Source organism: Lithobates pipiens, unplaced genomic scaffold (genome assembly GCF_037356315.1).
Source record: "Lithobates pipiens isolate NorthernLeopardFrog02 unplaced genomic scaffold, aLitPip1_a1.2 Scaffold_1, whole genome shotgun sequence".
Lineage (NCBI taxonomy): Eukaryota > Metazoa > Chordata > Amphibia > Anura > Ranidae > Lithobates > Lithobates pipiens.
The window spans coordinates 48,188,409-48,212,954 of record NW_027507685.1 but is presented as its reverse complement, the minus strand read 5'-3'; the positions used below and the strand labels follow the sequence as shown (position 1 = coordinate 48,212,954).

Sequence of the window (24,546 nt, the reverse complement as noted above, 5' to 3'; positions counted from 1 at the left end):
TACTATGACGCCTAATTTTTAATATTGCACTTTTTTCAAACTAATGTACTGTTAGGCTTTTTATAAAGTTGAGTTTAGGAGCTTAGCCAAAAAAACACCAAAAGCTTCTAAACTCAAGTTTAGTAGCTGTAGTGTACATGAAGCCTAAAAGTACAGTGGCTTTTACTAAAATAGTATTTTATGATTCAGATACACCATGTTAAGGGGAACAATACTTTGCTCTCGTCTCTCAATTGCTCTACTGTGTTGTCACCCTGTCATATGTGCTTCCAGTGGAGACTATACATGGTGGAGGTCCCATCAGAAAATACATGTAGAGCATGTGTGTAGATAGAAAGGACTGCAAAGAGATTGGTGGAGTATTAAATTGCAAAAAAGAATAACAAAAATGGATAACATGAGTAATAAATTGGCTCAGTGTGAAAGGGGTCTAGGGCACAAGCAAACTAAATGTCTTCCAGTAAATGTAACTCTTTCCAACTAATATTAGTTTCTAGACATGTTGTGCTACATGGCAAGTTTTCTGCTGCCTGTTCAATGCGAGGTTATCTGCTGGGAAAGCAAGTGATAGGACAACGTTTTAAAACATTATATGATCACTCTCATTTTCAACAAAACAACAGAAAGCAACAAAAATGAACAACAAGACAATGCTTTTGTTTAAAAAGTCTTTGAATAAAGAAATTGTCTTTATTAATACACTATTATTTACTCCTATAAAATTCATTTCTCCTTCGAGAAGACTTTACAATGAGCCAGGAAATGTTATAAACTGTAAAATTCAGCCAGGAAGTTAATGGAGCTAGCAGGACAAGGAGGGGTTAAATAAGGGCGTTAGATCACTGAGACAAGTCCTAACATGGTGACAGTGAGAGAAACAAGCAGTGTAGCTGATACAGTCTTTATGGTGTGGCTTCCAGACTGGGAGTGAGTGATGTCTCTGCCATGCTGATCCTGCTGGTTACGCATCTGCTTATTAAATGGAACATCATCCATGTCCAAATCGTAGTCCGAATCTAAAAAACAAGAGGGAGAATTGTAATTAACATAAAACCCTAAGCAGTATCTACAATGCATATTTATATAGCTTTTAGAAAGCACTACAGTTTCAACAGCAAAACAGAAGCTACTGAAATAACTCAATGGAACCAATACTTGCCTCCATTGTGAGCATGGAACACATTGTGCACTCCCTGCACCACCAATTACATTCAAACTTGAAGGAAGGTTAAAATCTGATTAGTGGTTGGGTGAGAGGAAGGTGCTCTAGCATTACAAGCAAGCATGTTCCAGAATTCCCTGAAAACAAAATGTATGTGGTCCAGCACTATAGCAATGCTTGGAGGATAAAGACTCCTTAAAAAAATAAAAAATAAAAGCTCCTGAAAGCACATTACTACTTGCCAGTATGGTAGTCTATCATAATGATGGACCAAAATGTATGGTGAGAGGAACTTGAAAACAGCTTTGTCAGTCAGGACAACTCATTATTTAGCCACATCTACAGACTTTTTTAAGCTTCCCATTTTATACCTGTAACAATTTTTTTATTTTTTCTAGAGACAGAGAGGCCGATTTTGGGCAGCACAGTGGTGTAGTGGTTAGCACTCTCACCTAGCAGTAAGAAGGGTCGCTGGTTCAAATCCCAACCACAACACTACCTGCCTGGAGTTTGCATGTTCTCCCTGTGCCTGGGTGGGTTTCCTCCGGGTACTCCGGTTTCCTCCCACACTCCAAAAACATGCAGGTAGGTTAATTGGCTTCTGTCCAAAAATTGGCCCTAGTATATGAATGGGGACCGTGGATTGTGAGCTCCTTGAGGGTAGGGATCAATGTGAGTGTACAAGGATAGGGACAATTGTAGACACTCACTCAGGTTGAACTGGATGGACTGGTGTCTTTATTCAACCTAACTAACTATGAAACTAGAGGCCGATTTTGATAAAGGTGTTGAGAATTTTAAAGTAGATGTAAACCCTCACATATACCCAGTGAAATGAACAGCCTCAGATGATACACAGCGATGACACAAATCTCCCTCCATAAGTTTTACTTGTATATGTGCTGTCTTCAACTTTCTAGACTATTTAGAAAGTGCACATCATGTTAAGAATTTGTTCTTCCTGTTCCACCACTGGGTGTGGAGTCTTGGCATACACTGTGTAACAGCTGATAAGAGGAAAGGCACACCCCCGCACATAGGCGAAGGAAAGAATGTGCAGAGCTGTGCTGTGAATAGACCAGCTGTCTGCTAATCTAATTATATACACCATCCCTGACAGAAGTTTCAGGCTGGTTTTATCTCGATTGTTGGAGAGCTTGTCAGAAGTTATCATGCTGATAACAGAACAACTGAGCAGCTGAAAGACACAAGACTTGGGGCTTTGGAGAGCGATAAGTAAACACTACAGATATGTACCTAGGTCAAATTTCATGAATATGGTTTACATCCACTTTACACAATACATTGTGTGACTATTCAGTTATCCAATTATCTAAATTCCAGTTTACTTATTTCATCTACACATCAAGCAAGGTGGGTATTCAAATTGAACATAAATTGATTAGAACATGATTGGATAATTGAAGTAAATATTCAACCAACTTGTGTGTAAAGATTCTAAACTCCTTTAGTAAACCACCCCAGTCTCTATTAATAATAAGTGGATAGCCAAAGTTTCATTTAAAACATTTTAAGGATAATTTTTCAGCTTTGCCTGGAACATCTCTTTAAAATACTTTTATAGTTTTCCTACAACAAAAATATAACTTTAGCGGCATGCAGTCATCAGTTTCTTATTCACAAATTGAAAACAGTAGTAAAATCTGTTATTTTAGTCTTCCTAATGCAGCATAAACTGAATATCTGTCCTGTCAATCCTCAGCCAAATGCAAACACTATCTCTTATCTGTTAAACTAAAGCATGCAAAGTTTAGATAACTATGATAAATGACTCATTTATTGAATAAATATTGTAATAATTTAATCTCCCAGGGTATGGGAATGCCAGTAGAGTCTGTATTTAGTAAATTAAGAGTTGAGTTGTTTTTTGTTTTTTTGCATTCATGTAAGTGGAGAAAGCTCTGTCTGTCCATTGAAAACAGATTGATCTATTTAGGCCTGGTGTGCCTGAGGTTTGAAGATATTATTATTTGGCAATCTTGTTCTGACATGTCCAATTTCAACTTTTGTTTCAATTTTACCTCCTACGTTCTAATAAACAATGCAGGACACAGATCTCCAAGTGTGCCAACTTTTAAGCTGCTGATAAGGCTTTGTTTTTATGTAATTTACTGGCATGATAAATCTGAGTTGAATATTTGGTTCGTATTAGAAGGGACCACTTGTACTGTTCTCTTTGCAACACATTGTTGTCAGCAGAAAAATCATTGGTATATTTTCCATGGGATAATCTTTTTAACTGAAGAACTTCAACTTTAGTATCTCAACCACCCTTAATTATATAGCCCACCCTGGATATTGCCTCTTCCCAGTCCAGCGCCTGTTACTCCAACATGGTTCCAGCCAGCACTTCTTCATTATGCACATGCATGCTAGGCCACCATTCATTCCTATAAGTTATACACTAAGGAACTTCTGGAGGCCACAATTATAAGGCAACCAATAATAAATGAGGCTGTGGCATGCACATGCAGAAAGATTGCTGGGGTGGGGCTGAAGGTATCTTTTATCCCAGTTGGACTGCACTAAAAGTAAAGGATTTATTTAAAGGACAGCGTTACTAAAGGTTATCACTCACATTGTTGCAACCTTCACTCACATTGCCTGCTCCTCCTTCTGGTTTATTGGAGGGAAAATAATACCCATTGGACAAGGTTCTCATAAACTGTGCAATTATTCTACACCAGTAAGCCTCAGACACTAATGGCTGTAGGTACCCTATTGTCTCAAAAATATCAAGCAGCTATACTCTGCACCTTCGGTGAACGTGTATACCTCTAACACGTTGTCCTCCCCCTTTTTAATCACAAATGGAACCCAACAGGGTTGCCCCCTGTCTCCGAGTATTTTCAGATTATTAATTGAACCCCTAGCGGAGGCAATAAGAACATCACCCCAAATCATAGGCTTTACCTTCCAGACTAACTCTCATGTCATAAATCTGCTGATGACATGATTATCTTCCGAAAAAAAAACAGCGGCCTCCTTAGCAGCAACACACAAAGTTCTTGAAACTTTTAACGCAATATCTTACTATAAAGTAAATTTTCCTAAATCACTGGTTTTAGATCTAGGAGTAAATGCGAATCTACGCAAAAAGCTCTAAGCTTCCTATGCATACACATGGAGCACTGAAGGAATGCCTTACCTGGGTATCCGACTGGTTGTGGACGTTGCATAACTAGCGGATATCAATCACTCCCTTCTTATTAGCAAGCTATTAAAAGAGGCCCAAAAATGACTAAATATGAGCTTTCCTGGACAGGGCATCTGGCTGCTTTCAAAATGTTTGCATTGCCCCAAATATTGTACCTATTAAGGAAACACTTCCCATACCACTTAAACAAACACACTTCGCAGCGCTCACTAAATTACTGAGAGCACGGATTTGGCCGAATATGAAACCCCATAGCTCCCATGCCCAACTTTTAAAGCACAAGTTTGCAGGAGGTATGGGCATGATTGATCTACGAGATTACTGGGTGGCGACTCATATGTCTCAACTACGTTGCTGGTCCAGTTAAAAGATGGGTTGATATTGAACAATTCTGCACCTCCACTTCGTCTCTCAAGAATTTATTGCTGCTGGACACTTGGAAGCCTGGCTCGTTGAGACAGATGCCTCTCCCCACCCAGGCTTCATTAGAAGCTTGGAGAATCTTTCAGTCTTTAAATCTCCCCCTAGCACAAAAGATCCTAGTCTCTGTTCCCCTAGAGGCCTTAGAATTGTCAATCCCGAACCTGTCTCTCTAAAGGTGGAAGGAGGAAGGAATTTTTGATCTAAACCAAATGCTCCAGGGAAGGCCCCTCAAGCCCTTCAAAGAAATCCAAACTGAGTTTGGTATACCTAATACAGAGAACTTCACACATGTTCGGGTTTCGTACTTTATAAATTCTCTCACCACCCCAATATATACATACACACACAAAGCTGACAATACCTTACGAGTGAAACTTGCGCAATGAAAGGAACCTCTCTCTTTTACAACCTCCTGCAAGACAAACTCACCTTCCATAAGTCTACACCATACTTGAAATGGGAGTAAGATTTGGGGACCACGTTCACTACTGCCCAATGGAAAATAGCTTTTAAAATGATCTATCAGGCCTCTAAATGTGCCAACCACTGGGAACTCTCCCACAAAATTACTCTGAGGTCATATCTCACACCATACAGAATCTCGAAATTTCTCCCAACACACGCCCCACTTTGCTGGAGAGACTACAGAATGGTGGGGCAGATTATGCATATCTTCTGGTCATGTAAGCATTTAACAAGTTTCTGGAATAAACTGCTTTGTATAATTTCTGAGATCACTAGGATAATCACCCCTCCTACAGAAGCCCTAGCAATACTCAATATTGGAGTAGACTTGTTCCCCCCCTGACTGTCGTAGAATTATTACCCATATTCTATTAGCGGCAAGAATGCTTATAGCAAGAAAATGGAAGACGAACCTAGCACCCAGTGTATCTTAACTTATTAACATGGTGAAGTATAATTTCCCCCTTTTTTGAATATATTGACATGTAGACAAGACACCAAATGCGCTTTTGATTATCACTGGAAGCTATGGACATCCTGGACAAAAAAAACGGTAGATTACAGGAAATTACCCCGATCGGGCTGAGATACAGCTCCTGGAGTTGCCTATACTTGTGTGAGAACCTAGATATTGTCTGGGTGGACTTACAATGTTAACATGGCACTGTATATGTCAATGCTAATGTTTGTTACCTGAAAAAGCTTTTAATTGCTGAAGGTTATTAGTGTAACCTCCAACTCTCTGGTTGACTCACAAATTAATAACGTGCTGAGATGTCGACACTATCGCTACTAGTTTTAGGTTATGTTATCTGATATTTGTTTCTTTTCTTACTTTTTATTCTGTATTACCCAATCTTTCACAAAGAGATTTTTGTTATCAAACGACGACTACTGAACAAATGTTTCAAATGAGAGTATTGACATCACGACTTTGATAACATGTATTGCAATCTTAAGAATGTAAAATTTGTGTAGAACCTCAACATTCTATGTCACTGTATGTTATAAATCTCTTAAATAAAAAACGAATGGAAAAAAATATATATATCAAGCGCATATGTATCGGCACATATAGAATAGACCTCTGTAGCGCCAGCTCCTGAAGAGCACGTGCTATGTTTTTGAAAGTTAAGGTTTCACCTGAACTGCGGTTTGGTTTGGGTACAATTGTTCTAAATTTGGAACTCAGCATCAGTCTGACTGGACTATAGGATGTTCAGCCTGGCCACAGGGGCCACTGTCTCTTCTGGCAGGCATGGAACCACAGTCTGGCTGGGCGCTTTAAGGTTACTCTCTCTCGGAGCCCGCCCAGTGGGAGTGGCGCTCTTGCTGTGCTTTCTGGAAGAAGGTATTTAAGATGCGGATGTCACGTGGTTTGGGGTTCCGGACCAGAAGGATGTACTGACTTCATGGTCCTGGTCCTCCTGATCAGCCCCCAGGAAGGCTATGGCCTGGGGTGCGGATCCACCCGACTTAATGTCTCAGGGCTGGCTAACCCGAGGCAAGGAAACAAAAGAAGGATTCTGAGGTGGTCCGGTGCCATCTCCGATAGTTGGAGAGGCCCAGTAACTTTGTAACTATCCAGGGGAGGAATCTTCAGAAGAAGGCCACGTACGGGTTGGCTTCTTAGCAAGAGCCTGGTGGGGCTGAAGTACCTAAGTGAATCAAGTCTCGTGGGTATCGCCAAGCTGGCTGAAAGATCCAGGTATCACACGAGTGTTTTACAAGTTTTAGTTTCATGAATGCTCTACAACAACATCTGTGGCAGAGGCTTGTTCCTGAGTAAAGCACCTTGTTGGTTGCTAGGCCTTGTGAAAGAGGGACTATTCCAACTTGAGTGAACATCCAATCGTGAATGGCTATTCTCTGAATTTAGTCACAGTAAGCAAGTCCTTCATTATTGACTTTGACACTCATGCTGCGTACACACGATCAAACTATCTGGTGGACTTAGTCCGGCGGACAAACCTCCGGACTTTGAAGCAGAGGTCCGCCGGACTTCAAAACGAGCAGACCTGCCCACCCATGACCGGACTTTTCCGGCGGACTAGGTGTGGTGGACAAACTGCCGGACTATGGCCGGACTTTTGAAAGGAACGGACTTGCCCACACATAAAGGAAAGTCTATTCATTTTGAACGTGGCTCCAGGTAGCCGGCACTAGCGAAGGAAGTCAATGTTGTCGCCTTCAGCGGCGAGATTGACACCTTGCCAGCCCTGTCACCTGGTATGGACTTAAAGGGAAGCCCTAAACCGAAAAAACGGCAAACACGCCATCGTGTGTGTGCAAAACCATTACACAGAGCAGGTAAGTATTACATGTTTGTTGTTAAAAAAAAAAAAAAAAAAATAAGAAAATTACTTTAACCACCATTGCACGGTCATGCAACACTGTACCCAAATAATTTTTTTTCCCACAAATAGAGCTTTCTGTTGGTGGTATTTGATGACCTCTACGGTTTTTAATTTTTGCGCTATGAACAAAAGAAGAACGACAAGTTTGAAAAAAACAAAAACACAATATTTTTTACTTTTTGCTATTATAAATATCCCAAATAAAAAAAAAAAAAAAAAAAAAAAAATGTTTTCCTCAGTTTAGGCCGATATGTATTCTCTTACATATCTTTGGTAAAAGATTTATGCCATTTTTATTGTTATAATTTTTTTTGTACTAGTAATGGCGGCGATCTGTGATTTTTTATTGTGACTGTGACGGGCAGATCTGACACTTTTGACACATTTTTGGGACCAATGACATTTATACAGCGATCAGTACAATAAATATGCAGTGATTACTGTATAAATGTTACTGGCAGGGAAGGAGTTAACACTAGGGGGTAATCAAGGAGTTAAATGTGTTACATAGGGAGTTATTCTAACTGTGGGGGGAGGGGACTGACTAAGGGAGGAGACCAATCAGTGTTCTTATATACTAGGAACACAGGATCTGTCTCCTCTCCCCTGACAGGACGTGGATCTGTGTGTTTACACACACAGATTCACATTCCTGCTCTGTAACGAGTGATCACGAGTGCTCGGCGGACATCGCGGCCACCGAGCATGCGCATCGGCTTCTGCGGTGGCATGGGGGGGCGAGGACGTCATATGACACCAACCCAGGATGGGAGATCCCATCTGTGGGCGTCATATGACAATGGGCAGGTAGGGAAGTGGTTAAAGACTCTGTGTAGGGAAGATCAGCATCTGAACCCAGAGAAGGTGGAGGCTGATAAACTGGAGGTAATAGAAGGCATTACAATTACATTTACATTAAACTTTTACCAGTATTGTGCATTATATTTAAAATGATCATATCCATGAAAAAAAAGTCTCAGCTTTTAGTACTACTTTAGTAGTAAAGATTTATATCTCCCTTCTACCCTTCATATAGCTTCACATCTGACTCCTAGTTAAAATGCCCATAGAGTGCCTTGAAACAGTATTCATACCCCTTGAAATTTTTTCACATTTTATCATGTTCCAACCACAAATGTAAATTTATTTTATTGGGATTTTATTTCATAAATCAACACAAAGTGGCACATAAGTTTGAAGTGGAAGGAAAATGATAAATAGTTTTCAATTTTTTTTACAAATATCTGGAAAGTGTGGCGTGCATTTGTGCCACTTTGTGTTGGTCTATCACATAAAATTAATTTACGTTTTTGGTTGAAACATGACAAAAAAAAAAAATATATATATATATATAATATAGATATATATAATATAGATATAAGTAATATATATTAATACTTTCATTGGTTCACAGTATAACTGAACCCCTTATAGTAGTAATTAGCTGTTCTTTTTGTGCATTAAAAGGGCTCATTGTTTTTTTTAACCCCTTTATGACAGGTGATACAAAAGGCATGCTGCTACTAAACGTCTTAGGCCTGGTTCACACCTATGAGTTTTTGTCGCTTTTTGCAGAAACGCACTACAGTTCATTTAACATGGTTTCCTATGGGATACATTCACATCTATGCTTTTTTTTCAGCTGCTGCGTATTTGGAAAGGGTCGAGGAGATTTTTCATTGCAAAACACTGCTTTTTTGGTTCAATAGACTTCAATGGAGAAGCTGTAGAAAAGCATGTAGTGCATATTTGCCACAATTTGCATTTTTGAATCTGCCCAACAGCAAATTGGTCAAAAAAAAAAAGCATAGTAAATACAAAAAGCAAATCGCAGCAAAATCGTGTGTGCAAAAACGCAAGACGCACAGCAAAAAGCACTGCAGAAATGGATCAAAAGCAAACTGCGTAAGTGTGAACCAAGCCTTACACATATCTATTTTTGAACGAGAATATTCATATGAAAAATCCTTGTACATTCGCTGAATGAAAGAATGTTGTTTGAAAATTTCACTTGCTTTTAACATTTGTGTTAAAAGTACCGTATTTGCCGGCGTATAAGACGACCCGGCATATAAGACGACCCCCTAAAAACCTGCACAGTTAAAATGTTTTGCCCGTACTCACCGTTTAAGACGACCCCCGATTCCGAGGCTTCCGACGCTTCATATCCCTCTTCTTCTTCGTTCTTGCTGGAGCCATTTCCTTCTTCCTTCTGGTGCTGGAGCCAATCACGGCGAGCAATGTATTCTATTAATGAATACAAAGCCTGCTGGGATTGGCGGAGGCTGTTACATCATCAGCCCGCGCCTCACTCTCAAAGCCAATCGGAGCAGGCTACTGTGTGTAGCCTGCTCGGATTGGCAGAGATTGCTGCTCCAATCCGAGCAGGCTCTGTATTCATTTGAATACATCGCTCACTGGGATTGGTTCAGTGGTATATACTGTATGTAGCCGAAGCTACATACAGTATTACCGGACAGCCAGAAGGCATCCCAGCAGCGGACCCGGCGTATAAGACGACCCCTCCTTTTTGCTCAGTTTTTTTAAGTGTAAAAGGTCGTCTTATACGCCGGAAAATACGGTAATGTAATTTATGAACGAAAACCACATACACTGTGTGAAAATTCCTTTGACCAAGAAGTTTTCTATTCTGCTGCTTCAAATTTTCTAATCACTGTGGTCAAAAACGAACGTCGATTTGACCCCACTAGTGATTAGAAAATTGAATGAACGTTGTTAAAATGAAATTTTTTTTTTTGGAAGAAAGACATTTTGTATAGCCAGCATAAGTGACAGCAGTCGCAGGTAGCTTTTATCAAGCCACCTGCCTATGACAAGGAAGTCTATCATACATAATATATTACAATTCTGTCTAAAAATCTGCAAAAAAGTTTTTTTTTTTATTTAAATAAAAAATTTGATCTCTGAGTATGATGATATCTACCAGATTCAACCTCTTATAGTATATACAGTATATCTCTTCTGTCGGTTATTCTTAGGGATTTTTCTTCCTAACCATATAGTTGGTTATATATATTTACCACTGCATATAGATATTTAAGAATAAATTGCCTTTTTTTTATTTTACATATTAACTAAATTATACACCACACTATTTTCAAGGTTATTATCCGATTAATTGAAACAATAATCAACCAACTAATCGATTATGAAAATAATAGCTAGTTGCAGCCCTAAATCTATCTTACTCATCTGCATTTCCAGATGCACCTTATAAAACTTATTTATATTTTTAGCCATCTGGCACATAAAAACTGTTCACAAAAACATTTGCACAGGTGTTTTCTTATATTACCTGAGAGAAACATAGGCTGCCATGGGTAATGTCTCTTTTTTTCAAATGCTAGATGCCTGGCCATATATTGATCCGATTTGCTTCAGTATTTCAATTCGTTAACCCCAGGGCAAGTAAACAAATAAGTGGTGTTTCCCTGACATTGCCAATGTGCTTATTTGTTTCAGGTTAATGGCACAAGTAAGTATTTTAGCTACTGGGTAAGCATGATAGCCAGTCAACTAGCAATTTCAGGAAGAGGCTAAGCCCTTGCACTCTTCTGACAATGTGACATTTAAATATCGCCGATGTGTCTAGTGAAGAGAAAAGAAAATGGGGCTAAATTAATGTGGAGATAAAATATGTGGATGAGATGAAAAAAAAATCAGATTCACTAAAAATGTTTTAATGGTTAAAAATAAATATTCTCACGTGAAGATCTAAACATAAAGACCTATTCAGTCTGTATGTTTAAATAAGATGCTTTGATGAGCACATTTTTGTGAAACAAAATAACAAGCACATTTAACACAACTGATTAGCTTAGTGAATTAGCCCCATTCTATGTATGCCTATTTAGGACAGTAAACAGCACAATAATTACATTTGCAACCCATCAGCAGGTATGGGAAGTTGCTCTGTCAGAGCTATTGTTGTTCATGGACTTTACACATGTACATTATTAGTTCAGACTCCAGGTACTTGCTGATAAGATTATTTTCCAGGTTACAAAGTAACATTTGTATTATTGGTGTGAAAAAGAAAATTATCAGGTGTAAATGGCACTGTGACCCTTCAATTAAGAGGCATCACAGTCTTAGTTTGATCATTCCATTGTAAACAAATCAGTGAGTGGAAACTTTGTTCTAGTCGATTCATTTTGCTTTGTTAAAAGCATTATTGTCCTTGGGAATCCCAGTGCAAGAAAGCCTCAGATCTAACAGATGTGGGAGATACAAATGGATTGTTAAAATACAAATAGGTTAACGGAATTACCTGTCAAAGTATTTGTAAATCTGCACAGAAAACCTTGACTTCTGTACTTCTGTCACATTCCACAGCTAGGCAGGCGAAAGACACTTATGTCACCTCTCCAGCCCAAGTATGCTGAATGGACAGCAAATCAACATAATCACCTCTGTTTATTGAGAAGGGAACTAAACCAGAAAGTAGCAGAGTAATCATCCTGACAGTTATTATTATTAACAGTTTGCACCTCACTTTACAACATGAGGGCAGACCATACAGTTACAATACAATTTAATACAGGAGGAATTGGAGGGCCCTGCTCGTTGGAGCTTACAATCTAAGAGGGAGGGTCAATTGATACAAAAGGTAATCGCTGTGGGGGATGGTTTAATGAAAAAAATAAAAGTACAGTAATTAGGTGTGGTAGGATCGGTTTCACTGAAGAGACGTGTTTTCAGGGACTGCTTAAAAGTGGACAGAATAGGAGATGCTCAGACAGATAAGGGTAGGGAGTTTCATAGAAAGGGAGAGCCTCTGGAGAAATCCTGGAAGTAAGCATGGGAGGAGGTGATGAGATATAGAGATCAGGAAGTCTTGAGAGGAACAAAAAACTATTTTGGTTGGTATTTTGAGATTAGGTTAGTGATGTAGCTAGGGGCACAAGGTGTGGATGGCTCTGTAAGTTGTCAGTATTTTGAATTTAATTTGGGTGAGCGGAAGCCAGTGGCGGGATTGGAAGAGAGGAGTAGCAAACACTGAATGATTGGTAAGGTGGGCGAGTCTGGCAGCAGCATTCATAATGAATTGAAAGGGGATAGGCTATGTAAAGGTAAGCCAAAGAGGGAGGATCTGCAGTAGTCGAGGTGAAAGAGGACTAGAGCGTGAATTAGAAGCTTTGTGGTGTCATTGTTTAGGAAGGAGTGTATTTTGGAGAGGTTACATAGGTTGGGGAAGCAAGCTTTGGACAGTGATTGGATGTGGGGTGCAAAGGATAATTCAAAGTCCATGATAACTTAGCAACCTGGCACACAGGGAGAGGTTTGGTTTTAGATGAGGAAGTGGTGTGACATCCAGACTGATGTGTCTGTTAGTAAATTAGTAAGGAGGTTTAGATTGAAAATAGGACAGGTCCAAGACCATAATCTTGGTGGGACCCTAACAGAGAGAAGGAGATAAGGAAGTAAAATTGTAATTGAGGCTGAAGGTGCAGTGGGATATGTAGGATGAGAACCAGCAAAGAGTACAGTCATGGAGACCAAAGAAGAGGAGTTTTTTTTGAGCAGGAAGTGGGTGGTCAACTGTGTCAAAGGCAGCAGAGAGGTCCAAGATTAGGAGTACAGAATAATGCCCATTGGTTTTAGCCATTTAATTAAATTGTGTGTTTTTAGGAAAGCAGTTTCTGTGTTCTGAGTGTTGAGGGTAAAATCCAGAGTGAAGAGGATCAAGAAGATTATTCTCAGTGAAGTGGTTAGTTGTAGACCAGACATTCACAGTGTTTGAAGAAAAAGGGGAGCAAGGAGATGAGACGTAAGTTGTAACGATTGGTGGGGTCAAATGAAGGCTTTTAAAGGTGGTGGAAGATAGGGAGACAGAGATAAGGATTGTTGGAGAAGTTGCGTGGAGTGCATAGGTAGAAGAATAGAAGACTGAGGTTGTTGAGCGTAAGCTGAAGCATGTATACAGTGGTTAGACTGAAACATTTAGACCCCTTTCACACTGAGGCGCTTGAAAACTGCCCATAAAACGTTGGGCACTTTTATTGGTGCGCTTTTTTTTAAGGTCACATGACTCAAACTATTTTGCGGCACTTTTGAAGCACTTTTCATGAGCTTTTGAAGCACTGCCCATTTATTTCAATGGAGAGGGGCGTTTTTGAGGCACTTTAAGCGCTCCAAAGATGCTGCTTGCAGGACTTTTTTTTACCGCCCCACCAGCGCACCGCCCCAGTGTGAAAGCATCCATTGATTTTACTTTGTGAGATTTTCAGTTGCTTTATTTAAGCGTGAAAAGACGCCTGAAAAGCGATTCAGTGTGAAAGGGGTCTTAGAAGTAGCAGGGGGGTTACCAGGGATGTTTAAGTCACCAAGAATGATTGTGGGATTTCAGAAGAGAAAGTAGGGTAGCCAGGCAGAGAAGTCATCAAGGAATATATTAATACTGGTCCATAGGGCTGGTAAATCACAGCTATCCTTAAAAAAAAATGGAGAAAATCTAAACAATGTAATGAGCCTCAAATGAGGTGTGACATAGAGGGAGCTGGGTGAAGTACCTGAAAGGTGCTATGTGGGGAATAGGGGGAGTGAGTCCAGAGATGGCCATCATGGGAGATGGAAGCAAGTGTTGGATTCATGAAGCCAGGTTTCAGTAACAGTAAGTAGATAAAAGGAGTTAATGATAAAAAGTTTAAGGACAGAGTTGGCATTCCACAGGATGCAAGAGAAGGGGAGTTTAGTTTTGAGAGGAAGATAAATAAAAATTAAATTGTGTGTATTTTAACTGTTGATAGCGCTGAATGGGAAAACATGGTCCCTGCAGTCTGTTTGGTGCTTTTTAAAGCAGTTTACTGTGCATTTTTGCTTCGTGCAATGGCTGAAGCTCAGCTAAAGTGTGCCCACTTAAATAAAGACCCCACTTACAGGAAGAACTCCCAGCGATGTGTCCTCCAGCCATGTACTTCCCCCATAAAGGTGGTCTAGCTTTATACTGTAAAGGGGGGGGAGGGGTGGTATTTGTCAACTGTTCAATCAGGTGTTAATAAAGGACACCTGGCTAGCAGAGCAAACTTTTCACATCAGAATTAGACTTGTAGGAGGACAGAGTTGTCAAGATTAAGATCAGCCCATAATTTAGGTAAGGCACCAAACAACAACATAAACCTCACAATAATGCGGACGGGGCTACAGATGGTGAAAGCAGCATACCAGATACACATAGACGGAATGAAAGCAATCGGTCAGTTTTCAGTTTTAGGTGGATGTGAAGCAGCAGTATACCAGAGTCACATAGACACAATGAAAGCAATCTGTCAGTTATGTTTATAACAAGAATGGCTGGATAAACAAATTATTTGGAAGTAAACATATACAGTGAACCTTAGCACTGGAGTTCCATTTTAATTAAACCATAGACATAAGGTGACAGTCACCCAATATGACCTTTTTTTTTTTAAATCAAGTAACTACCGTTATTCCCATAACTATAGGTGGTCCGATTCCTGTGTAAGCATAGCTTTGTTGATTGATAGCCTGCTTCGGAAATTACACTTAACCACCAGGCAATTTTTTGCCATTTAGAACTAGGCTAATTTAACTGGTAATTGAGCAGTCATGCAACACTGTACCTAAATAAAATTTTTATAAATTTTTCACACAAATAGTTCGTTTGGTGGTATTTGATCACTACCGTTTTTTTTTTTTTTGTTTTTTTATTATATCAACAAAAACAGACTAACATTTTTGAAAAAGAGACAATATTTTCTACTTTCTGCTATAAAATCTATCCCATAAAAAAATTTATAAAATCGAATTTCTTCATAAATGTAGGCCAAAATGTATTCTGCTACATGTCTTTTGTTTAAAAAAAAATCCCATTAACCTCCCTGGCAGTATTCCCGAGTCTGGCTCAGGGTGAGATTTCAGTACCAAAAGCGGTAATCCACTTTTGGTACTGGTACGTTACTTTACCTAGTCGTGCCATTCTGCCAACGTATATTTGCAGACAGTGGTTGGCAAGTGGTTAATCCAATCGGCTGCAGGCTGGGTCATTCCCTACCCCACAGCACACAAAGGGGGTGGGAAGCTGGTGACCTCAGTGCCCTTATATGGACACTGGCCCATATTTAGCCATGACCGGATACTTGGGAGGGGGAGAAACTACCTCAAAAGTTTAATTTGAAAAATGAACTATTACTACAAATTTAAAAAAATAAAATAAAAAAAAAGCTCAATATAACTTCATATGTTACAGATGTAGGCATAAGTTGTATTTAAGATTAGACACATACATGCCTTAACAGGCTTATAGGCACATCTGTCAGCACTGAAGCAAAAAAATAAAATAAAAACCAGCAGTGCCCAACAAGCAGTGGTGTTAACATATATAACTTAAAGACTCAGTTTATCTTGGCAGACTTGATCTCCTCATTATGTAGCAGATTTATCAAAATGTCTAAGGAAGCCATGAATCAATTCAATAGAATAACATGGCATATGGTGCTGTTATCTTCCATGAGATAAACTAGCCCGGTAGAATAAACACATCTTCTACAGTGTTATGCACAAGTATACAAACTCTGCGACTGCTACTTTCAGTAACATTCCTCCCAAAATCTTTAAATATACCACCTACTGTTAAGAAAATGATCGCCTTTTACACAATACTAACATTTAAGGCCCTTTCAGACTGATGTTTTGCAGTAAAGCACAGTAAAATTTGCCTAACTGTCTAATGTTGTAAAGCGCTGCGTAAACTGTCGGTGCTTTATAAGTCCTGTATAATAATAATAACTGCAAGACAGAGTTGTGTATTGAGGTGCCATTCCTTTGAAATGAACCTGGCTTTTGGTCCCTAGCCATGCATTGGCATGCCACTGAAGAATGAAATGACACACGTAAACTATAATGCACCGCAACAGAATACAAAAGGTTTGAAAGGGCCCTCATTGTTTGCATGCTGTGCCTTACCTGGTTGTTACACAATGGTGATATGTCATTGAAAGGCAAGTGTTAGAATAAAAAAGATTTTTGGGTGGGCAGTATAATATTCAAGCATCCGCTGAACCACAGAGCAGTGAGGGAAAAGAAATTGATGGTACTCTTTCTACATGTTCCCATTTGCTAAGAATCCAGATGGAATTTGTAGTAATGTTTGTAAACAATCCCAGGCCTAGATACAACTGATCAGGCAAAGCCACGCACAGCTGCGCTAAAGTAACCACTTGCCTACTTGGCACTCCCCACCCAAGCCAATTTTCAGCTTTCAGCACTGTCGCATTTTGAATGGCAATTGCATGGTCATGCAACACTGTAGCCAAATACAATTGTAATTTTTTTTAGACCAAGCTTTCTTTTGATGGTATTTTTTAAGGTGTTACGACCGAACAAGGTGTTTAGACTGAACAATTTGAAAAAAAAATGTTTCAGTTATAAAATGTTGTAAATAATTTATTTTTCTCCTTCACTGATGTGCGCTTATGAGGCTGCACTGATGGGCACTGATAGGCAGCACTGATTGGCAGCACTAGTGGGGCTGCACTGATCATCAGAACACTGATGATCAGTGCCCTAATTGTCAGTACAGATGTTCCCTGTGTGGATTTGCCAGTTTTCAGCCCTCATCGCCATTCCACAATCATGCGCAATTTTAAAGTGTGACATGTTAGGTATTAATTTACTCGGCATAACATCATCTTTTATAATTTGGTTATATATTTTGTTTTTTTGCATTAATATTCATTAAAATGTATGTTTTTTTCTCTAGGCCCTCTACCTAAAATGTTATATATATATATATATATATATATATATATATATATAATATAAATATATGTGTGTGTTTAGGGTTCTGAGTTATTTTCTAGCAAAAAAAAAATTATGGAATTAGTTAAAATGCCAATCATTTGTCCCTCTCTATGCTTTTAGACAGTCTCTTCTGCTGTATGTGCTTTTTCCAGAATAGAATAAGGCCAAAACTTCTACTCTACATATTTGTTCCAAATTCATGACTTAGAAGCTATTGGATCAGTATGACAGCCAGGGAGCTAGTATTTTCAAAGGAGAGTTTAGCCTTGGCAGGATCCATACTTCCCCAGTAGAGGTTTACATGACACAGATGTTTTCCTTATAAGGAATCTCCCTCAGAATCAACATTGTTGTTCTCCTGTTAGGTCAATTACATAAGCCTTTCACTAATAAATATTTAACACCTTTTTAATGAAATGTAATATGTTATATTCCCAGAATATTAAAACCTATTTTAATCAAATAAGCTCCTGTACCATACCAGACAGTTGATAAGATTATATTTATCGAATGAATATGAAAAAAAGAATTTGTCTCTAGGTTTCCCTTTCCTCCTTACCTTGCAGCTCCTGTTTGAACCCCAGCTTACATGATACAAGTCTCGAATTCTAATACAAGTACCACATCAAAGCAAACATCTGCCATCATTTTCAGTGGCATGCTCTGAGTCACTTCATGATGGAAAGATAGATACACACGACTTATGTCAAAGCTTTGGAACTATTCTGAGCTTGTTCACACTGGTCTACTTCCAGCAATGTAGGGAAGAAAATAGAAAATATCCATTTATATGCTAATTACATGGTCTACAGAAAAATGGGTGGGACCCACTCATTGGACTCTGGGCCTTAAAATGGACTCAGCCATAAAAAGACCAGCCCATTTCATAAACATGATTGCTGTAACACAGTATTCTATGCTACCTGGGATGGTAGGTGAGATGGCACCTCTAGTCATTGGAGGAATTTCCACAAAGCACAATTTTCACATAAACTGATTACATAGCACAACAGTGAAAAAACACAACCCTGTCCATTAATAATAATAATAATAATAAAAATAAAAAAAAGTTTAGAAAATGGTCAATTGTTTTTTAATCAGTTATTTGTAAATTCTCACAAGATTTTTTTTCCTCACTTACACATCACATCATGAGAAGTGCATGAAAACAGAGTTCTATAGTGCATCTTCATCAATACCATCCTATTCAGGGCCGGCGCTACCACTAGACGGACTAGGCAACCGCCTGGGGCGCACTGCCGCCTAGGGCGCCCGGCCGCTGGTTATTTTATTCCTGGCTGGCTGCACTGTCCTTGCTGCAACTACTACTGTGCCAGTGCCATGTAAAGCAACAGCGCCATCCGCCCTCCCGCCCCGCTCCGCTCTGGCTTTCCAGTAATCCTCTCTTCTGTTATAGTATCACCTCGCCGATCCGCTCTCTGTCAGTCTGTCTGTGACTATGTCACATTAGCCATGATGATGATGATGACACGCAGCAGCTGATGAATCATAAGTATGTCACAGACCATCGGACTAACAGAGAGTGGAGGGGAGGGGGGGTGGACGGCTGCTGTGCCTGTGTGTTATCATGAGTATGTCACAGATCATCGGACTGACAGAGAGTGGAGGGGAGGGGGGGGAGTCGTCATGATGATAACACACAGGCACAGCAGCCGCCCCCCCCCTCCCCCCCTCCCCCCCCCCTCCATTCTCTGTCAGTCCGACGGTCTGTGACATTACTCATGATGATAGCACAGGCACAGCAGCAGCAGCCGTTCCCCCCCTCCCCCTCAGTCCTCTGTGACATAACACCACGTGTCATTTGATAGCACAGCACCCCTGGCCCCGCCCCCACGCTCTCCTGGAATAGAGGATGGATGGAGGATGGATGCAGCATGCATCATCATGGGATACAGCAGGGCGACGTCGGCGTGGCGCTTGAAGGCCGCTCTCTGAGCTTGGGGTCAGGTGCGCGCAGCCTGGGCTAGCTGGAACAGGAAGAGAAGAGGCACCACTCCACACGAGGCAGGTACACAGGCTGGCAAATACAGTTGGTGCCAGCAACAGGTTACTGGTGTGACCGTGAGGTAAGCAAAAAACTGTTGCTTTCTCTCTATTAGGCCCCTTTCACACTGGGGTGGTTTTCAGGTGCTACAGCGCTAAAAATAGCGCCTGTATAGCGCCTGAAAAAACCGGCCCCTTTCACTCCAGTGTGAAAGCCAGAGGGTTTTCACACTGGAGCGGTGCGCTAGCAGGACGGTGAAAAAAGTCCTGCTAGCCGCATATTTGGAGCGGTGAAACCGCTCCTACCTATTGAAATCAATGGGGGAGCATGGCTATACCGCCGGCAAAGCGCCGCTGCAGCGGCGCTTTGCGGGCGGTTTTAACCCTTTTTCGGCCGTTAAACGCAGACCGCAGCTAAAACAACGGTAAATCACTGCTAAAAATAGCAGCGCTTTGCCGCCGACGCCCGCACCGCCCCAGTGTGAAAGGGGCCTTAATGAGAATAACATTATGTGAATGTGATGACCATGACATTTAATTTTAAAATGTGAGTGTATATGTATCTATTATGTTGACTGATCTGCCAAATGTCCCCCCAAGTCTGTAATTTATGGGCACTGGTGAGGCGGAATTGTTGAGCGCTGGTGAAGCGGTATTCTGGGGGTGGAGTCAGGGGCGGGGCCAATGGGGGCGGCAAAATGAGGTTTCGCCTAGGGTGCCAAAAATCCTTGCACCAGCCCTGATCCTATTATCTTCTCTTAAGTTTGCCTAACTAGAATCATACAGGCGATTAAAAAAAGATCGGCAATACATCTTCAAATTCACACATCTCAGTGCCCATTATCCATTATCATTCTTATTGTGCAAGAAAACAACTCAGAAATGCAAGATATCTAGCTACTGGCCATCTGACTACTGTAGTCGAGTTTTTAAAATGTTATCCAACCTGCCCAGATAGTGTAAAAAGTCTGAAAGTCACGTTTAACAATTCAAAATTCTATTGAACCCCTACACATCCACAGCTGTTCTCCCAGATATAGTGGACCTTACTGTTCAGCGGAACTCGCACAATTTCAAACCTGCAATCCAGTGCCAGTTCGGGGGCGATTTGAAAGACATCTGTGCGGGTTCATGCACAGATGTCTATTGAAAATCGCCCCCGAAGTCGCCAAAGTAGAGCAGGAGCAACTTTTGGGAATCGGTGCGGTGCCGCAAAGCCAATGCTGTTGCTGGCAATAAGCTTTGATTTGGCATGCGATTTGACAAATCGGCCCAAAGTGATCAGGGGCTCAAAAAGCATATCTCACTCTATACGGACAACACCCTGATATACCTGGCAGCAGGGGCAGACTGATAACTCATGGGGCCCCGGGCAATAGGAGATTATGGGGCCCCCAGGCAATCAGAGATCATGGGGCCACACAGTATACACACACACAGTATACAATCACATGGTATACACAGACATGTTTCTATTGGTTGAGAAGGTACTGGAGAGGTGGGGTAGCTATAATGTTGGGATTTTTAGACCAAAAGGATGTCGGTAAGGGACATTTCAGAGACAGATGTAAAAAAAACACAGATTTTTACATACTGTCCCTGGTTTTACTGAGGCTGGCAACCCTGATGGGGCCCCCTAGTGGCCTGGGGCCCTTGGGCAGTGCCCGAGTGGCCGAATGGTCAGTCCGCCCCTGCCTGGCAGACATTAATGAGTCAGGTGGATATGACTGAGGAGTCTGGCAGCTACTTGGGGAAGCCTAGCCTTTCCTGTTGATCTGGCAGCTGTTCAGGTGATTTAGCCACGCTCGCAACTTCAGATTGCTCACGTCTTATATCTGTGGTGATCCAATTGCCTTTGTGAACGTATACATTCTATTACCAAAAGTATTGGGACATCTGTCTTTACACACACATGAACTTTAATGGCTTTCCAGTCTTATTTCATAGGGTTCAATATTAAGTTGGCCCACCCTTTGCAGCTTCAACTCTTCTGGGAAAGCTGGCCACAATATTTAGGAGTGTGTCTATGGGAATGTTTGACCATTCTTCCAAAAGTGCATTTGTGAGGTCAGGCACTGATGTAGACGAGAAGGCCTGGCCCACAGTCTCACCTTTAATCCTGAAAGTGTTCTATCCGGTTGAGGTCAGGACTCTGTGCAGGCCAGTCAAGTTCCTTCCCAAACTCGCTCATCCAGTCTTTATGGACACAGACACTCCTAAACCTTGTGGACAGCCTTCCCAAAAGATTTGAAGCTGTTATAGCTGCAATGGGTGGGCCAACTCAATATTGAACCCTACTGACTAAGATTGCGATGCCATTAAAGTTCATGTCTGTGTAAAGACATTGGATGGCCCTTCCCCTGGACCTTATGCAGAGGGTTAACCACTTCAGCCCCGGAGGATTTTACCGCCTTACTGACCAGAGCACTTTTTGCGATTCGGCACTGCGTTGCTTTAACTGACAATTGCGCGGTCATACAACATTGTACCCAAACAAAATTGATGTCCTTTTTTCCCCCACAAATAGAGCTTTCTTTTGGTGGTATTTGGTTGCCTCTGCGTTAATTTTTTGTGCTATAAACAAAAAAAGGGAAATTTTGGGAAAAAAAACGCAATATTTTTTAGTTTTTGCTATAATAAATTCCCCCCCCCAAAATATCTAAAAAAAAAAAAAAAAAAAAAGGCCGATATGTATTCTTCTACATATTTTTGGTAAAAAAAAAATCACAATAAGGGTATATTGATTGCTTTTTGCCAAATTTATAGCGTCTACAAAACAGGGGATAGTTTTATGGCATTTTTATTTATTTATTAGTAATGGCGGCGATCTGCGATTTTTATCGGGACTGCGACATTATGGTGGACACTTTTGACACTATTTTGGGACCATTGTCATTTATACAGCGATCAATGCTATAAAAATGCATTGATTACTGTGTAAATGACAGTGAAGGGGTTATGTTCTAGGGAGTGAGGGGGCTGGGCTTAGAAAACACAGGACAGTGATCATTGCACTCAATGACAGAGAGCTGTGATCTCTGTCCTGTCACTAGGAAGAATGGGGAAATTCTTTGTTTACAAAAGCATCTCCCTGTTCTTTCTCTACGTGACACAATCGCTGGCACCCGGCGGGCATCAAGTCTGCGGGACCCGTGGTACCTGTACGCCCTTTTGCCGTTGTACATCAGCGTGCACTGGTCCACAAGCGGTTAATATATATAATGAAGGCAAAGCTGTTTTTTGTTTTTTTTTAGTTTTAAATAGAGTGGAGATGGATTAGAAAACCTGTCAGTTTTTATTGCAATCCCTGCCCCCATTCGGGAGATTCACCCTCTTTATTTGTCCTGCTTACCATTAACATTGAAAGTAAAAGAAAATCCCAAATTTTGGGTTGTTCCCAGAAAAGTAATATAGGGAAAATATTTTCAATAGGGACACTAGTTTTAGTGACCTGAGAGCCCCCAAGGAATTCCCCTATTTGTAGGGATTTTCCCTCAGTTCTTGTTTGGCTATGGGACAGAAGTGAAGGGAAATCTCCGCAATGGGAGACAGATGGCAAAATAAAATCTGACAGGAGTTATAACCCTCCTTTGCTCTATCCAAAATGAAAAAAAAGTTTTGCCTACTTTAATTACTTTTTCATTGCTAATTCCCCATTTAAAATACCCATGCCATTATTTAAGTATATTGATGCTCCTGCTCTATTTTCTATTGCAGAACGGACCCCTAGAATAGCTTTGAACATCCTTCAATAACTTCCCTAACTTTTAGGTTTACTATTTAGCCTTTCAGCTCATCCATATCCATGACTGACTTAGCTCATCCTCAGCTAATGTATGTACTACCACTGATATATAAATATATTTTCCTGACCTATGGCCAGCTTTACTGAACACCACTTTATGGTCTATTCTCCCCCTTCCTGAATTACTTACCAGATGTACAGCAATGGTTCTCTCCTGCTGATAAACTTCTATGGTTCACGTATTTAAAACTTTTCCCCAAGTGCAAGGGGAATTTGATCTCCCCTCTAATTTTCTATTTTACTATTAACAACTTTGCCATGCTATCCGGGCACAATTTGGCTCCCATACTAAGTCAACAGTTGTTACTCCCCAAGAAAAGCTTTTGAGGAGACTGGCTGGCTGAAATTTGAGAAACATATAAAAACTCTTGTAATCTCCTCTAGTAACGATGCAATGTAAATAAAGCTGTTCCACCACAATCACTTCATGCCTGTTAAGCTACACAAAATGGGCTTAGACCCAACCGCTACTTGCTTTCGTGGCTGTGGGGATACTGCTGACTTCCTACATTACTTTTGACCTGCCCATTTTCCATAACTTTTGATCACAGGTTAATACTTTCATTTTCTCAGCCTTGGGCCTCACTAACATTTTGCACCCCAAAAACTGCCTACTTGCCATTTTTGGGTAACCTATCTCCAAATAAGCTGAATGCATATTGTGTATCCTTTATTTCTACATTAGGGTGACTATCCTACTTGCATGAAGAGTGCTCTCCTCCAGCTATCAACACCTGGTTGAAATTGATTAATGCCAGCCTCTGACTAAGCTATAAGCTTACTTTTGAACTCAGGAGGAAACAACTGTTTGACAAAACCTGGGATTGGAGGTTTTCTAGCCCGCTTACACTTGCTTCTTTAGATCCAGGTTATTGAACAACTGTATACTGTTTATTTATCTAACTGTCTTGTTGCTTAATTTAATCTACTGTACCCATTGTAGCACCTGTACTAATCCTATTATGCCCCTTTCACAGGGGTGGTCCAATCAGGTCCGCCTGCCAGTTTGTTCTTTATGGAGCGGTGGAAGTGAGTGGACACATGTTTGCTGACACCCGCCGCCATCAGATCTGATCCTGTCTGCCAAAAACAGACGAATGGTGGTCCTATTTTCCATCCGTCCGGTGGATTGGATGGCATCAGGTGGAAATGGACAAGTGGCCTTTTTCTATCTGATTGGCCCATAGAGGAGAGCAGGACTGTGTCCATGCCCGCTCTGCATAGTGGAGCTGACCTGTCATCTGCCTGCGAAGAGATCCCCTGTTGAGCAAGTGAATTCCACATAGTGAAAGGGACTTCACTGTGAACTGTAGAGGCATAACAAATGACTCTGATTTTGTATTTCAATTTTTTTTCTAAATTCAATGTC

At 40.7% G+C, this 24,546-nt stretch overlaps 1 protein-coding gene across 1 annotated transcript in view; it reads right to left on the bottom strand.

The window, feature by feature from the left end:
• Positions 1-654: 654 nt before the first annotated feature.
• GPC3 (glypican 3) overlaps positions 655-24,546 on the bottom strand; it is a 1,007,260-nt gene continuing 983,368 nt past the window's right edge. Inside the window, exon 8 of the mRNA XM_077493112.1 lies at positions 655-1,016. Within this exon, the coding sequence (XP_077349238.1) occupies positions 835-1,016 (182 nt within the window). The 3' untranslated portion in view covers positions 655-834. The remainder of the gene's footprint in view (positions 1,017-24,546) is intronic.